The 15,336-nt window shown below is 38.8% G+C and overlaps 1 protein-coding gene across 1 annotated transcript in view; it reads left to right on the top strand.

The window, feature by feature from the left end:
* LOC128203791 (uncharacterized) overlaps window positions 1-14,287 on the top strand; it is a 36,562-nt gene extending 22,275 nt beyond the window's left edge. Inside the window, exons 5-15 of the mRNA XM_052905336.1 lie at window positions 1,592-1,762; window positions 3,697-3,781; window positions 4,550-4,710; window positions 4,960-5,054; window positions 9,608-9,687; window positions 9,962-10,060; window positions 10,572-10,685; window positions 11,480-11,584; window positions 12,767-12,907; window positions 13,250-13,351; window positions 13,587-14,287. Of these exons, the coding sequence (XP_052761296.1) occupies window positions 1,592-1,762; window positions 3,697-3,781; window positions 4,550-4,710; window positions 4,960-5,054; window positions 9,608-9,687; window positions 9,962-10,060; window positions 10,572-10,685; window positions 11,480-11,584; window positions 12,767-12,907; window positions 13,250-13,351; window positions 13,587-13,768 (1,335 nt within the window). The 3' untranslated portion in view covers window positions 13,769-14,287. The remainder of the gene's footprint in view (window positions 1-1,591; window positions 1,763-3,696; window positions 3,782-4,549; window positions 4,711-4,959; window positions 5,055-9,607; window positions 9,688-9,961; window positions 10,061-10,571; window positions 10,686-11,479; window positions 11,585-12,766; window positions 12,908-13,249; window positions 13,352-13,586) is intronic.
* The last annotated feature ends 1,049 nt before the right edge of the window (window positions 14,288-15,336 follow it).

Genomic DNA, 15,336 nt, shown 5'->3' with positions numbered 1-15,336 from the left:
TTTATATTTAAATTCAAAAATTGATGTTTCATGCATCTTTCTTAAACCGTTAGTAACGGTTTATGCAATAAAACATTAATTTTCGAACGAAAATATGCGATCTGATCTTTTGTCAGCAATCTTTTATTATTGGTTTGCAGATATTTACGCCAAAAAATGCTGTTTCCAAGACAAAAAAATAAAAAAGTTGCAAAAATGGTATATCTGTGAGAGTGCAGCTTTAAATGTCGTTAAGTGGTAGTCACCAAAGAAAATGAAATGTTCTTTGTTGACTACCACTGAACGAGCTTTAAATTCAAAACAAAATTCAAAGTTACTCAAACCCCACGTACCCCTTTCTCCCCTTGACGCTTTGGGTATCATGGAATGGCTTTTGTATTATGTTTATTGAACTTTATTCTCGTTGACATGCTTATCAATAGGCTAAGCTCCTAACACGTCGCATATTATACTTCTCTCAATTTAACCTTCAATAGTTTAAGTTTTACATAGACCCTTGTTCAACGCACAAGGTTTAAGGGACCCACTGACATTCGACATCGAAATAAATACTTTAGTGTAAAATGTGTTCAAAATGATTAATACAATAGCAAGCAATTAAATAAGAAATCTTTGTTAACACTTACTTAAATTAATTAGTAGTGCTATTGATGTAAATGACGTAAGTCGTGGATTTACAAAACTTGGTTAAAATGAGTAATTTAATTTCTGTTTGGTGCTTGTTCAAAATGTTCAGTTATATAAAACTCAGTTTGAACAAATTTTAAGAATATTCTTGCCGTTATAAAATACACGCCTTTAAATGCCTCACCGATACTTAACGACAATACGTCAATCTTGAACGTCGCTAATTGCAGGAAACAAATTTAATGAATGGCTTAACGATTTGATGGAAAATAAACATTGAAATCATTAACGAAAGCACGAGTTGTGCATTAAATGGATTTATTATATTAAATGTGTTTTTATAATAAAAGCTTACTAAAACGTTAACAAGAGCCAGAACATGGTAAAACATCTCCCAGGTTGAAACAGAGCACAAGATGCACGTCATACGTCAATTACTTTGTGTTTTTTTATAAACAATACATTGCCAGCAATGCAACATTAATCTCTAGACGATGTTTGAAATGCAATTATTTGATATGTCTTTAATAATTTGCAAACAAATTGAACGTGTACTTTTAAAATGAATGCACGCTGAGTATATCATTAATTACAACGCACACATCTTCTAGAAAACAGTTGAACGTATTTTCCTTCCTCTTCTTGTTAACATATTTTTCTTGATTTTCCTTAGTATTTCCTTCAGCTTTTGGGGTAGTTAATGATAAAATACTATGTATCATTTGTTCCTGACCTAAGCAGAACTGGTCGAGACATGTTTCTTCTTCTTTTGTTTTACTATTGACCGACTGTCATCAGTCTCATTTAGGCCCTCTTTGAAAAGGCGGAATAAAAACATAACCCTTAATATTGACTTTATTATCATATATAACCGACTCCAGCCTTAATGCAAAACTCGATTCATGTTCAGTAAGTCAATCGGGGCACATATCTTTTAAGGAATAATCGTCCTCTTGTTTTCCAGCTCTCGTGCACGGATGAGTACCGTGCAAGGCCAGGCCACACCCTCTGTCTGACAGACAGCTCAGGGGTCACCAGTGTTGGGGTAGCGATCAGCGACCGTCTCTTTATCACCCAATTTCACAATGACCTCCGATCAAATGTCCAGCCTCCCGCCGCGGACCTTATGTCCTTGGTACGTTATAGATGTTAGCATGGATGGTGCCCATGGGTGGTACAGGGGTCGGGGTTATCAAACAACTACTTATTTCTCGTTTTACAATGATTCCCGACCCATTGTCCAGCCTCCTTTTTATATATCTCAATTTTGATACTATTTTTTAAATTAATTGCTCTTTAATGACTTTAAAAAGATGCTTTTTGTTATTGAAGAATCATCGTCAGCAAGCACGCTACTTAATTCCGTTAAACTTTATAAAAACCGTGGGTCGATTGACTGACAAAATCTCGTTTTAATGAATATGCATGAGGCAGGGGAGAGAACTATTCTTCCAATGAATTTGCATGTTACAGTTATATGTTTTTCAATAACCCTGGTGTGTCAGTCCCAGTGGATTACAAGAGCTCACAAAAGTCATGATAAATCCATTTAACTAGCCAAATTATATTTTACACATTCTTGAACATGTTTATCATCAGTAAAAGACATTTCCTTAAACATGAATTGAGAGTTGACGAAATTCAAAAGTACACTATACCGTACTTTGTTCATATGACGGGTTGGTGTGTCATTGTTTAACCTTTTCATAGTATTTCAGGCGGGATAATTTTTCTTCGACCTCTGCTGTTTTCTACGATGGCACTGCGGTGACATCCGCAACACTTTGTTTATATTGTGTCACCTCTGTGCCACCGTACTTTCCTTTTCAAACTAAGCGAAATAAATCATAAGTCGACAGGTATTTTTCGTTTGAAAATAGATCACCATGTTTTATTTAATCAGCCTAGTTGTTTATAATTTGTTTGTACTCCTAATAGTGTCTTTACACTGACAGACACTCAATCAAATTAACCAGCTAGGTTCTTTTCCTCGTCAGTGATAAAGTGCAGTTAAGTTTCCCATCTTTCATGTTTATTGCTATAGTTTCAAGCATTAGTGATGGCTATAAAACACTAACAAACAATCCTTTTCAGATGTCACGTATTTGTTATTATTTATTTCCGCTGTTCACAAGGGGATTTGTGCCAGGGCAAGGCGAAAAGACATGCTCACACCGCATATAAATCTAAATTGATTAGGTTATAATTTACGACTTCTGCTTTCATGGTGTAGTAAAACGCAATAACTGTGAATCAATTGCTTGTTTTGATAAGAAGGAAGGGAGCGATAACTTTTACACATAATTAATAAGTTGTTTCCCTTGTTTAACAAATACATCAAAATGCAGTAATAACAAAGAGTAGAAAGTTGAAATAGCGGTGTTGTGGCTTGATGGAAGTGAATGTTACTGGTAGTAATAACAGATTTCAATGTAAAAGTGAACTTGTACAGAAAACATAAACATTTGAACAGTTTTGGCTAATCTTTCCTCAGCCGCCGCCAACGACGACAAAAACGTAGACATTCGAAAATGCGAAATTTTAAGTAATTCATTCCGAAATCACCTGCATTGACAAACGTTAGGGTTTTAATATTATTTTGAAAACAAATTCTGATGATGAACGGCTGTGAAACATTACTTGTACGTGTACGTGTACGTATGGACATGTGCGCTATGGTGTGTGTACACGCTTAAATTGATATGTACACTTACTCGCGGAAAGTAATTTCTGACTTTCTTCTCATTGGAAATTAATTATTTGTACTTATTAGTATTAGTTTATAGAAATATATCGCAAACAAATCTAACACTAAACTGCAATTGTTCCATGTAGGATGGAAACCCGTATAAGTACACGTTAACCACTTCTATCTTCGACGTAACCTGATTGGACAATCATGGGAACATGGGAATGTGTATTATTTACAAAGCAGAATAAGGCTAAGTCCGGATATTTCACAAGTAAAGTGTTCGGCGTTGTTGAAATGACTTGGGCTAAATGGGTATATTTAACATACAACGGTACCTTGAACATACACCACCTTTAATAAACCTTGTCTTCTGACAGCAATGGGACGACAGGCTTGCTGCTGTTGCACAGAAGTGGGCCCAGCAGTGTAAGCTAGCTCATGACGATGATCGGAAATTACCAGGTAGGGACACGGGGTATAAGGTGTCGTATTCAAGTTTCGCATGCGAAACAGGGATATCGTTGCCCGTGTGGACCGCGTCGTCAGCGTCTGTGTTCTCGGTTTCACTCGTTCTATTTCGATCAATATGTTTCGATCGACCTGCTTCATGGTCAGTAGATGATACCTATTGATTTTGGGATAAGTTAGCTTTAGACAATGACCGTTTAAGAAAATCGGTTTCCGATCAGTAATTTCTTAATGACGTCTTGATGTCAATATTAGCCGTGGATAGTAAATTATCCATAGTTCCAAGGTCCTAGTTACACTTGTATGAAACCCTATTTTCGGAAAAATAACTTGTGAAGTCTTCAAACTTTGTATGCATATCATTTAAGATCAAAGATGACGATTTATTTTTACTGGTAGGTTTAGTAGGTCAAGGTCAAGTTCAGGTTGACCTGTTTTATGAAAACAGTTTCCGCTTTATATATCCAAGATACATGACGATAATAGTTTCAAATGTAGTTAGCTTATTGATTATGACCAGAAGATGGTGATTTTGAGGTCAAGTTCGTGGTTTTGTAAATGGTTTTAAATTTGGTTCGACAACATTGGACGCAACCAAAAGGCGTTAGATAAACCCAATTGCTAGTTTAGTCAAATATCATTTTTTCACGTAACCAGATTAAGAAATGCTAACGTGCCTGTTATTTATTTTTACATTTACAATTCAGAACGATTTATTTATTTCGACCAAGTACTTAAACAAAAAGCCCTGCCGTGTTCCAGTCCTTGGTTTGTCAGTGGGTCAGAATGTGGCTGTTGGTTTCGAAAGCTGGCAAGAGGCAATTCAAATGTGGTACGACGAGATCTCCCTCTACCGGTACGGTTATGAGCCCGACTCCTATCTAGGACCTGAGGGTTGGAGGCAGGTGGCACATTTCACACAGGTGAGTGGTTATCATGTTCATTTATACGTTAATCACTCAGGATTGATGATGTCTGACCTTTATGAAAATGTCGTTTACCATCAACACATGTTTTATGTAAAAATATATTACCATGTACACATACACGTTAAATAAGGTTATTTGATGTTAGTACACGTTTGTTTGTGTATGGCTGTACAGTAATGCATAACCAATACAACACATGCAGTGATGCGGAAATTTTCTGTATAAATTAAATGTTTCATTCAGATTGTTCAGAACGGGACTTACCTGATCGGGTGTGGATATGCAGAGTGCCCCTCTACCCGATACGTCCGATATTATGTGTGCAACTACGCTTCCGGGTGAGTTTCCTTCACCAACAGTATAATTATTGTTATCATTATCAGTTTCATTGTAAAAGATATGTTCGTCTCGTGTAACATGTATCTGACACACCATTGCTCGTGTTGTGAGACATGGATCTGACACATCAATTTATGTACTGTGTTACATGACACATCAATGTATGTACTGTGTAACATGAATCTGACACGTCAATGGACGTACTTCGTAACATGAATCTGACACATTAATGTATGTGCTGTGTAACATGTATCTGACACATCAATGTACGTGCTGTATAACTTATATCTGACACATCAATGTACGTCTCGTGTACCATGTATCTGACACATCAATGTACGTGCTGTATAACTTATATCTGACACATTAATGTACGTCTCGTGTACCATGTATCTGACACATCAATGTACGTGTCGTGTAACATGTATCTGACACATCAATGTACGTGTCGTGTAACTTGTGTCTAACACATCAATGAACGTCTCGTGTAACATGTATCTGGTACTTTAATGTACGTGTCGTGTAACATGTATCTGACACATCAATGTACGTGTCGTGTAACATGTATCTGAGACATCAATGTGCGTCTCGTGTAAGATGTATCTGACACATCAACGTGCGTCTCGTGTAATATGTATCTGACACATCAACGTGCGTCTCGTGTAATATGTATCTGACACATCAACGTGCGTCTCGTGTAATATGTATCTGACACATCAACGTGCGTCTCGTGCAATATGTATCTGACACATCAACGTGCGTCTCGTGCAATATGTATCTGACACATCAACGTGCGTCTCGTGCAATATGTATCTGACACATCAACGTGCGTCTCGTGCAATATGTATCTGACACATCAACGTGCGTCTCGTGCAATATGTATCTGACACATCAACGTGCGTCTCGTGCAATATGTATCTGACACATCAACGTGCGTCTCGTGCAATATGTATCTGACACATGAACGTGCGTCTCGTCCAATATGTATCTGACACATGAACGTGCGTCTCGTGCAATATGTATCTGACACATGAACGTGCGTCTCGTGCAATATGTATCTGACACATCAACGTGCGTCTCGTGTAATATGTATCTGACACATCAACGTGCGTCTCGTGCAATATGTATCTGACACATCAACGTGCGTCTCGTGTAATATGTATCTGACACATCAACGTGCGTCTCGTGTTATATGTATCTGACACATCAACGTGCGTCTCGTGTAATATGTATCTGACACATCAACGTACGTCTCGTGTAATATGTATCTGACACATCAACGTACGTCTCGTGTAATATGTATCTGGCACATCAACGTACGTCTCGTGTAATATATATCTGACACATCAACATACGCCTCGTGTTACATGTATCTGACACATCAATGTACGTCTCGTGAACTTGTATCTGACACATCAGTTCTCGTCTCGTGTAACATGTATCTGACACATCAATGTAAGTGCCTTGATTATTGACAAAAGTTAAAGTTTAAAGACAATTATTAAGTAGCTTTGTGTTTAAATACATTGTGAAGTTTTTGATTTTTGCTCCGTTCATATTAGATTTTGACATGTCACAATAATCGCTTTTTTGACCATGAGGACTTTTGAATTTACAAAACGAGTCTGTAATTATTCCTACAATAAAAGTAAATACATAACCAGTTTGCATTTAACTATTTATTTTGCACCGTAGGCAAATTAAATTCAGGAAGTTTGAATGAAAAGAAAGGATAGAATTTCATTTATATTGATTCGCTAGTACAGACGTGTAAAATAAAACAATTTCCCCTATACTTACAGGGAGATCAGTGCATTTAATGCTCTAAGCAGTTTCAACACAATCATAATTTGACAATACAAACATCAGTCAAATTCACTCAAAAATGATGTATTCATGTCAATGTTTTATTCATGTTTAGAACTTTAACTACCACGGGTGTTTTTTTATAATTCATGGCGCTGTTAAAGCGAAATGAGACGCCGCTCTTTGAGAGATTGCAAAACGATTCGTGTACGTATACGAGTCTGGTAGAACAGATTTTTAAGTGTTACTTCATGAAGTAATGTGGTAAATGAACACGTTTTTACCAACAAACCTTAAGCCTCCTTTTTCAGATGCATATACACGCAACGGATTTGGCATGAACATGAATATACTAACTAGAATAGTGATTAATATGGGCGTGAGTGCTAACAAGTACACCTTTATAGAAAGTTGACGCTAACGACATTTAAAAACAACAGAAACTTCATATGTTTTCCATGTACAGGTAGTGTTTGCTTTTTCTTTAAATGATATAACTTTACGGCACGAGTATTTCGGATTGAGTGTTACAATTAGAACTACCGCCTCGTTCATACATGTATAATACTTGAAGATATGAAGTCCGAAGCCACATCCCATGCGTTAATTGAGAACACCCGGTATTGGTAAGGCCCGTTACTATGGACCTTGTCTTCAAATTTATTTGTCGAGGGAGTTATGTCCCTTGCCACTGTTTCCCATAAGTCAGAGTTGGGAGAAAGTCGTTCTACTCGCACGGAGACACCGTTTAATCGTTCCTTTAAATCGTCATAAGTGTATGGCTTCCATTTCACACTAAGTGCGATTCGTACACAACGCCCATCGAACCCACTTCCCTCCTTTTTTATTAAAACAGGACCGTCGGGTCGTAGAGGGACCTTCAGCCCTCTTCTCGGTATAATCAACTGAAGTCGCATCATTATAGGAAAGATCGCTTTCATGTATTCACAACACGGGAATACTTTCACTTTCGCTTCTTCCAAAAGTTCTTCTTCAATACCCCAATCAACAAGAACGAAGGATTCCGGGTGAAGCTTGTTGATGTACTTTCGGAGCGAACGTATCCGAAATTCATCTGATGTGTTGACCAAAACGAGTCTAACATCCGGGTCCTCTATTCGACAAGCATCGCTCCAAAAAACTCTCACATGTCCGCTCTGACAATGCAGAAACTCGTGGACACTGTTTCTTGTACGACTCTCAGCATTATGAGAACTCTCCACGCCGCGATTTGTAATGTACGTTTCTGTGTAGAGAATATTCATGCGCTGTGGTGTTTCATGTGGTTTCCGATGAATAAACCGTAATACAATAGGCCACCATTGAAACGCAAAGCGAACATCTGGGACAGTCACCACTCGGAAATTGATTCCATTTTGGTGAATATTTCTAACTATCCCGGCATCTTCGTCGTACGCTCCTCTGTCTATGCTCAAGATAAGGTAACTCCCGCGATTTTTGTAATCAATATTCGGAAGTGACGTCATCCATACTGGTACGTGACGCTGTAATGCGACACTTTCACTTTGTACAAAGAACAGAACCTTTCTACAAATATACTTGTCTCTTGGATCAAAGTCTGTCACTCGTACCGTTCGCACGACGTAATTGACGTAAACGTCTCGGGCGAAATCCCGTATGTCCTGTACGACACTTAGTATTTCGGGCTTTTCTTCCTTAACAATAAGCAGATCACACTTAGTTGTTACCGAACGTCCTGTACTGACGTTAACCCCCATAGCTAGCGATAATCTCTTACGTAGGCGGTACGCTTACTCCCATCGCAAACTGATGCGTACGTCCCTTAAAAACATGTTCATAGTTCGTTCGAATCTATAACACAGCTTACACTCATAGTGCTGAGATTTCCGAATATCTCTCTGCAAATGTCTTAACTTCCTGAACTTTATCGTACAGCTAAAATGAAGTTCCAATTATTTTGAAATAATGTTCTATAGCATTGGCAACTTGCAATCATATTTCAGTTTCATGATCTGTGTTTACACAAAACATTTAAAAACGATTGGTCGGTGACAACACGGAAGTCTTAAACTTCATATTATATAGGTCCCGATTCAAAACGTTGAATTTCATTTTTCAATAGACATAGTTCACAGTGTACAAAAGCCCACGGGTAAATTGATATGTCCTCACACAAAAGAACATAAATGCTTTGTTATACTTGATTGAATCCTGAGATATTTTTGAAGACTGAATGGAAAATTTTGATAATATGGAGATTCGCTTGTTCATTTGTTCGTCCGTCTATTTTTGTCATACGACATTTACCTAAATCACTTATGGCGTCGTTTTGTTCATTCAACGCATTGTTCGACTTAGCAATAAGTTTATTTATTTATATATTCATTGATTTATTGGCTCATTAATTTACCATTGTAATAAGTGTCAGTTTTATTCATAAAATTTATTATAATTGACGGCTTGAATGACCGAATAACCTTCAGTATTCTTTTTTCTACGCCACAAGTGGCAAAGATCAATCTCTTTAGCAATATATCTTTCAAAATTCATTCATGGATTCATGTCATGTATAAGGTCTGCCCCTAGCATCGTCGATCATGAAAATGTTCGTCAGAAATCTGTTTTATTAATATCATTTTAAATATCTTTTTAGTTTAGCGCCATCTGGGTGATCTACACCATTTGTTGAACGTCGAAGATTTCAGATAATTATGATGTTAAAATGCTTGAGTTGATGTGGATGTTTTATTTTGTTCTCTTTCAGGCAATCCGACCTCGCCTATCCCTACACTGCTGGGGCGAGATGCGAGGCGTGTCCGAATAATTGTAACAAAGGATTGTGTGGTGAGAACAAATTCCCAAGCACTGTTTGAATCTTACCGTTTTGTCTATCTAAGCGTTAAGTTTAACTAAATCAGTTATTGAAAGTCACCGAGCTTTTTTTACAAAAAATATACGGTACTAAACATAGGTAGCAGAGTTTTCAAAAATCAAATGGACGGTAATTAACAGAAATAGTACGATCAAGGTTAAAACGTTATTCATAAAGGTAAAATAAGACGTGAAAAGTTATTCTAGACTTTGTCAAATTAGGATGCTCCATTGTTTGTTTTTACAGAGTGCAACGGTCTTGTGTGTTTGAACAAGGGCAAGCTCAACCCAAGCGCCTGCAAATGTGAATGTCCAAACCCTTACTCGGGAGAGAAATGCGAACAATGTAAGTATACGTCGGGGTTTTCCAGGCAGCCACACTGAGTGGACATTTCCTGTTTATGGTAAACCACTTCATTTTTTTTTACGCTCAAAATAGAACTTGGGGCTATGTGAAACTCTGATTTACACTTTTAATCATTCTTCCTCCACATAGATAATGAAATCATATTATCAACCATCAAACAACAAGTACCACTATCTCAAAACAACGTTTCTCATGTGTATTATATGGAATTAAGCCGAAGACTGGTATTCACTCTTAACTATTGTTGTTGTTCAAGTGTAAACTATGTAGGTAGCATAGTAGTACAAATAAATACAGCCAATTAATCCTTTTACCTATCGACACACATGAATCTCTTATTCCACACAGTCATGTAGGAATAAAAGCTATATTATAATTTCTGTTACAATTTGTCAAAACTCTTTGCTTGTTAAATGCACAGAACGTTACGAGGACAAATGCACAGGCGCACCTGCATCCGGAAATCCTAATCTCTCGCTTATCATTTCAGTGAATTGTCCTGCCAGTGACAGTTTTGTGTGTGGACGCGACTGGCCGCCCACCTATTGCACACGCTACAACAACGTCCCGGCAGAGTGTCCCTACATGTGTGGAATTTGTGGAGGTAGGTCAGCGCGTTCCTGCCTCGGCGCGCATTTGCTCAATGGCTAATGCAATTTACCGCCATATTGGACTTCTTTTAGATATTTGCAATTACGTCAACATACCGCATACAAGAATCACGTAAACGTGTCCATTATTGATTGAAAAAATAAAGGTACATCTACATTTCAAGCTTTCCAACAGAAAAAATATTTTTATTATTATATTATTTTAAACTTTTGTTCTACTGCAAATAGAGATAGTGTCAGTTTGTCAGCCAACCTTCCTCCCACGAACATGGATGATGTCTCTATGTCACCCCAGCCTTCTTCTGCAAACAGAGAGTGTGTCGGTTTGTCAGACCACCCTCCTCCCACAAACAGAGATATCGTGTCGGTTTGTCAGACCACCTCCTCCCACAAACGGAGATCGCGTCGGTTTGTCAGACCACCTCTCCCACAAACAAAGATGGTGTCGGTTTTTATCTCCCGCCAATAGAGATGGTGTCGTTTTTCATCTCCCGCAAATTGAGATGGGGTCGGTTGGAGTCACTTGCAAATTGAAATTGTGTTGTTTTGTTTCCCCCGCAATAAAAGATTAAATCGGTTCGGATCACCCGCAAATAGAGATAGGGTCGGTTTGGTTCCCTCGGAAAAGAAGATGGACTTGAATCCATCGCAAAAAAGATGGGTTTGTTTTGGTTCCATCGCGAACGGAGATGACGGACGGTTCACTTACACGGCAGTTCATCCTGTAATCTATTATCAGAAACATGGTAACACCTATTTTATCTAAATATACCATTTGTCTTCCAAGGGAGCGGACAGCCTGGTGCGAGTCGACCGCCAGCCCCTACGTTGAACGTAACCACATTCACTTCCGCCTTTGGGTGTCGCTACACAGGAGTCAGAGATAATTCAGGTACAGGTTTGTTTTGTATCAGTTTTACTTAGATCGATTGAGAACGACGAGTTGGATATTATTATTATTATTATTATTATTATTATTATTATTATTATTATTATTATTATTATGTAGCAGAAGTTGTAGCAGTAGCAGTAGCAGTAGTTGTAGCAGTAGCAGCAGCAGCAGCAGCTGCGTTAGCAGTAGCGGTAGTAGTAGCGGTATCAGTAGCAGCAGCAGTAGAAGTAGCAGTAGCAGCAGCAGCAGCTGTGGTAGCAGTACCGGTAGAGTAGCGGTAGTAGTAGCGGTATCAGTAGCAGCAGCAGAAGTAGCAGTAGCAGCAGCAGCTGCGGTAGCAGTAGCGGTAGCAGTAGCGGTAGTAGTAGCGGTAGCAGTACCGGTAGCAGTACCGTTAGCAGTACCGTTAGCAGTATCGGTAGCAGTAGCGGTAGTAGTACCGTTAGCAGTAGCGGTAGTAGTAGCGGTAGCAGTACCGGTAGCAGTAGCGGTAGTAGTAGCGGTAGTAGTAGCGGTAGGAGTAGCGGTAGCAGTACCGGTAGTAGTAGCGGTAGCAGTACCGGTAGTAGTAGCGGTAGCAGTAGCGGTTGTAGTACCGGTAGCAGTAGCGGTAGTAGTAGCGGTAGCAGTAGCCGTAGTAGTACCGGTAGCAGTAGCGGTAGTAGTACCGGTAGCAGTAGCGGTAGAAGTAGCGGTAGCAGTAGCGGTAGCAGTAGCGGTAGTAGTAGCGGTAGCAGTAGCGGTAGCAGTACCTTTAGCAGTACCGGTAGCAGTAGCGGTAGTAGTAGTGGTAGCAGTACCGTTAGCAGTAGCGGTAGTAGTAGTGGTAGTAGTAGCGGTAGCAGTAGCGGTAGCAGTAGCGGTAGTAGTAGCGGTAGCAGTAGCCGTAGTAGTACCGGTAGCAGTAGCGGTAGTAGTACCGGTAGCAGTAGCGGTAGAAGTAGCGGTAGCAGTAGCGGTAGCAGTAGCGGTAGTAGTAGCGGTAGCAGTAGCGGTAGCAGTACCTTTAGCAGTACCGGTAGCAGTAGCGGTAGTAGTAGTGGTAGCAGTACCGTTAGCAGTAGCGGTAGCAGTAGCGGTAGTAGTAGCGGTAGCAGTAGCGGTAGCAGTACCGGTAGCAGTACCGGTATCAGTAGCGATAGCATTAGAAGTATGCACTTGTATCGTATGGTAATTTTGCAGCGACGTGTCATGGATACGGTGACGGCGGAAATGACAAATCAATGTGCTCGAGCCAGGGCGGAACCGTCGGGTGCGGGGACTGTGAGCGTTACTACAACATCAAGAAAGACTACTGTCCTGTCATGTGCGGGTTGTGTGATCGTAAGTTACATCCCTTACACAGAAAAGTTATCGTCACAAGAAAGACAACTGTCTCTAAATTAGATAGGCCATAATTTCTGGAGTAGTCTTTCTTAAGGTGGACAAGTTTAACACGACTGATCTAAAGGCACAATTTGATTGTTCTTAAACCGGTGCCGTTAAGCGGTGTGCGATGCCGATAAGCGGTGTGCGATGCCGATAAGCGGTGCAGTTCCGGGGAAACCTTGGATACCTTTTTTCTGCGAGAAGCTTATATTAAAAAAAAGTTATAAGAATAGACGAAAAAGAAACGTTCTGTTGTTTTTGTAGAATTTACAAGATACAGTCTTATATTTCTATTAGCTCCGTGCGCTGGAAAGCGATGCAGTAACGGTGGAACCCTTGACACCACTTCCTGTGCATGCAGCTGCCGAAAACCGTTCACTGGGGACACCTGTGAGTTTGGTAAGTAATGCTTGTAACGTTTTCGTTGATGTTGTTCTTTGCTGCCTTTATTGAAAAGGTTCTATATTTTTAAGCCTGATGTTCTAAATGTCTTACCTGTGTGTACTATTTGTTCTGACGAATGGAAACGGATTGTCAATGACGTAGGGGAAAACAATATAAACACTGCAACTAGGTCTTAAAATAGCGTCACAACATTGGAAATTCTCAATTTGATCGTTTTCTCTTTTTCCAGCTCAGTGTCCGGTTAACGGGGACCCCGGGTATTGCAGGTTCTGGCCGGCCCGGTACTGCCAGATGTACTACAATGTACCGGAAGAGTGCCCCTACATGTGTGGCATTTGCAAGCAGGACGGCACTGTATCCAGATCCGGCAAAATATCTCCCACACTTGCCGGTGAAGCGGCCGAGACTTAAGCCATGATCATGTACATTTTGCGATACTCCCATTTTCCTTTCGGCGATTTTGAAGTTTGAAATGGCTGATTAAGAACATAGCGAATGCAAACATTATATGATAATGCGCACCTTGAAAGAAAGAAAACATTTTTCCGGAGTTTTTCTTTTTCATCTGATTATATGAGTAGTATGTTTATGCGATCGAAGTGACCCGGATTTTGTTTGACAAGATGTGAGTTGGTAGCTGGTAACCAGACCATTACCAAGGCGTGGGGGAAGTGGAGTGTTCATATTTTGAAATTAACCGATTTAGTTTCTAGAACATTAGAATTCGTACTCTGCGGAAAAAAACATTTTATTCATTCAACAAGTGTGCTATATTTAATTGATATTGTAGTTATATTTATTTATTGTATTAATGATGCTGAGAACTATTCAGAACAGAGTCATTGGCTTTAAAAGAGTGTATACATTCTTAATGTATATGTGTATTATTATTTATGATTTTAAATAAATATGAATAAAATATTGCTTGACGGTCGTGCTTATTTCATCAATAATCTATGATTATTTGTTGGCAACAACTTGTAATAATTGATATCTCATAAAAGGAGAAATGGTTAAGGTAATATTGATATCATAAAGAGGGGGGAAATCTTATGATAATATTAATATCACATAGAAGGAAAAATGATTGAGGTGATGGTCCGGTATACTAATGTTCCCGTGACGTTTCGTGAGGCCATGCTTTAAGGGTACGACACTCACCAGAGAGGCCGTGGGTTCGAAGCTCACAAAAGGCACTTACTCATGCCACTTCGAACATCTTTTAATTTAAATAATAAAATATCCAAGTTTAATTAAGCATTCGATGGCGCGGTTAAGCTCCGCCTACTAGTTACCTTTCCGATATGTGCATTAATATATACATGAATATCATGAAACCCCTTTTTAACATGATGCATGTGCTAGTACTTCTTAAAAACTTCATGCATATTTACAAACAATTAGAATAAACGTGTACCGAAAAATGAATATACTTTTACTATCTTTAATAAACTTGTTGTTGTTTCCCTTTATATAAAGAATCAGCAGGAAACACTAAATAGCTTTCTGCATTGATTAATACAGGCCTGTATGTAAACACACGGCGGGGAATTTATGTGACAAAATGGTTGGGTCCAGTTCAAAATGGCGTCGCCAGAAGGCTCGTTTCGATACGTAATCCGACTGGTAGGTTACAGGTTAAGTTATCATTAAAATGAGGGAATAGTTTGGGAAAACGCATCACACATTAAAGCTTTGTTTAAATATAACAGGTATATTCATTTTTGAACGGATATTTTAATGATTTTAAAAGATATGAGAACGAAAATAAAATAATAGGTTGCAGCTGCGGTTTTATAAGAGATAATTTGAAGTTCCATAAAAAGCTAGCCCGGTCTCGACTGCTAAATCCTTTCTCTTTTATTCAAGACAAATATAATTATACGTTTTCATCAGAACTCATCTGATCTTTTTTCAATACCATTATCTTTTTACATGTTTAAACAGCATATATAACGTTAATTTATAGTGCATTTAGT

This window comes from Mya arenaria, chromosome 9, assembly GCF_026914265.1.
Source record: "Mya arenaria isolate MELC-2E11 chromosome 9, ASM2691426v1".
NCBI lineage: Eukaryota > Metazoa > Mollusca > Bivalvia > Myida > Myidae > Mya > Mya arenaria.
The sequence above is the reverse complement of the archived record's forward strand: the minus strand, read 5'-3'. Positions and strand labels throughout refer to the sequence as shown.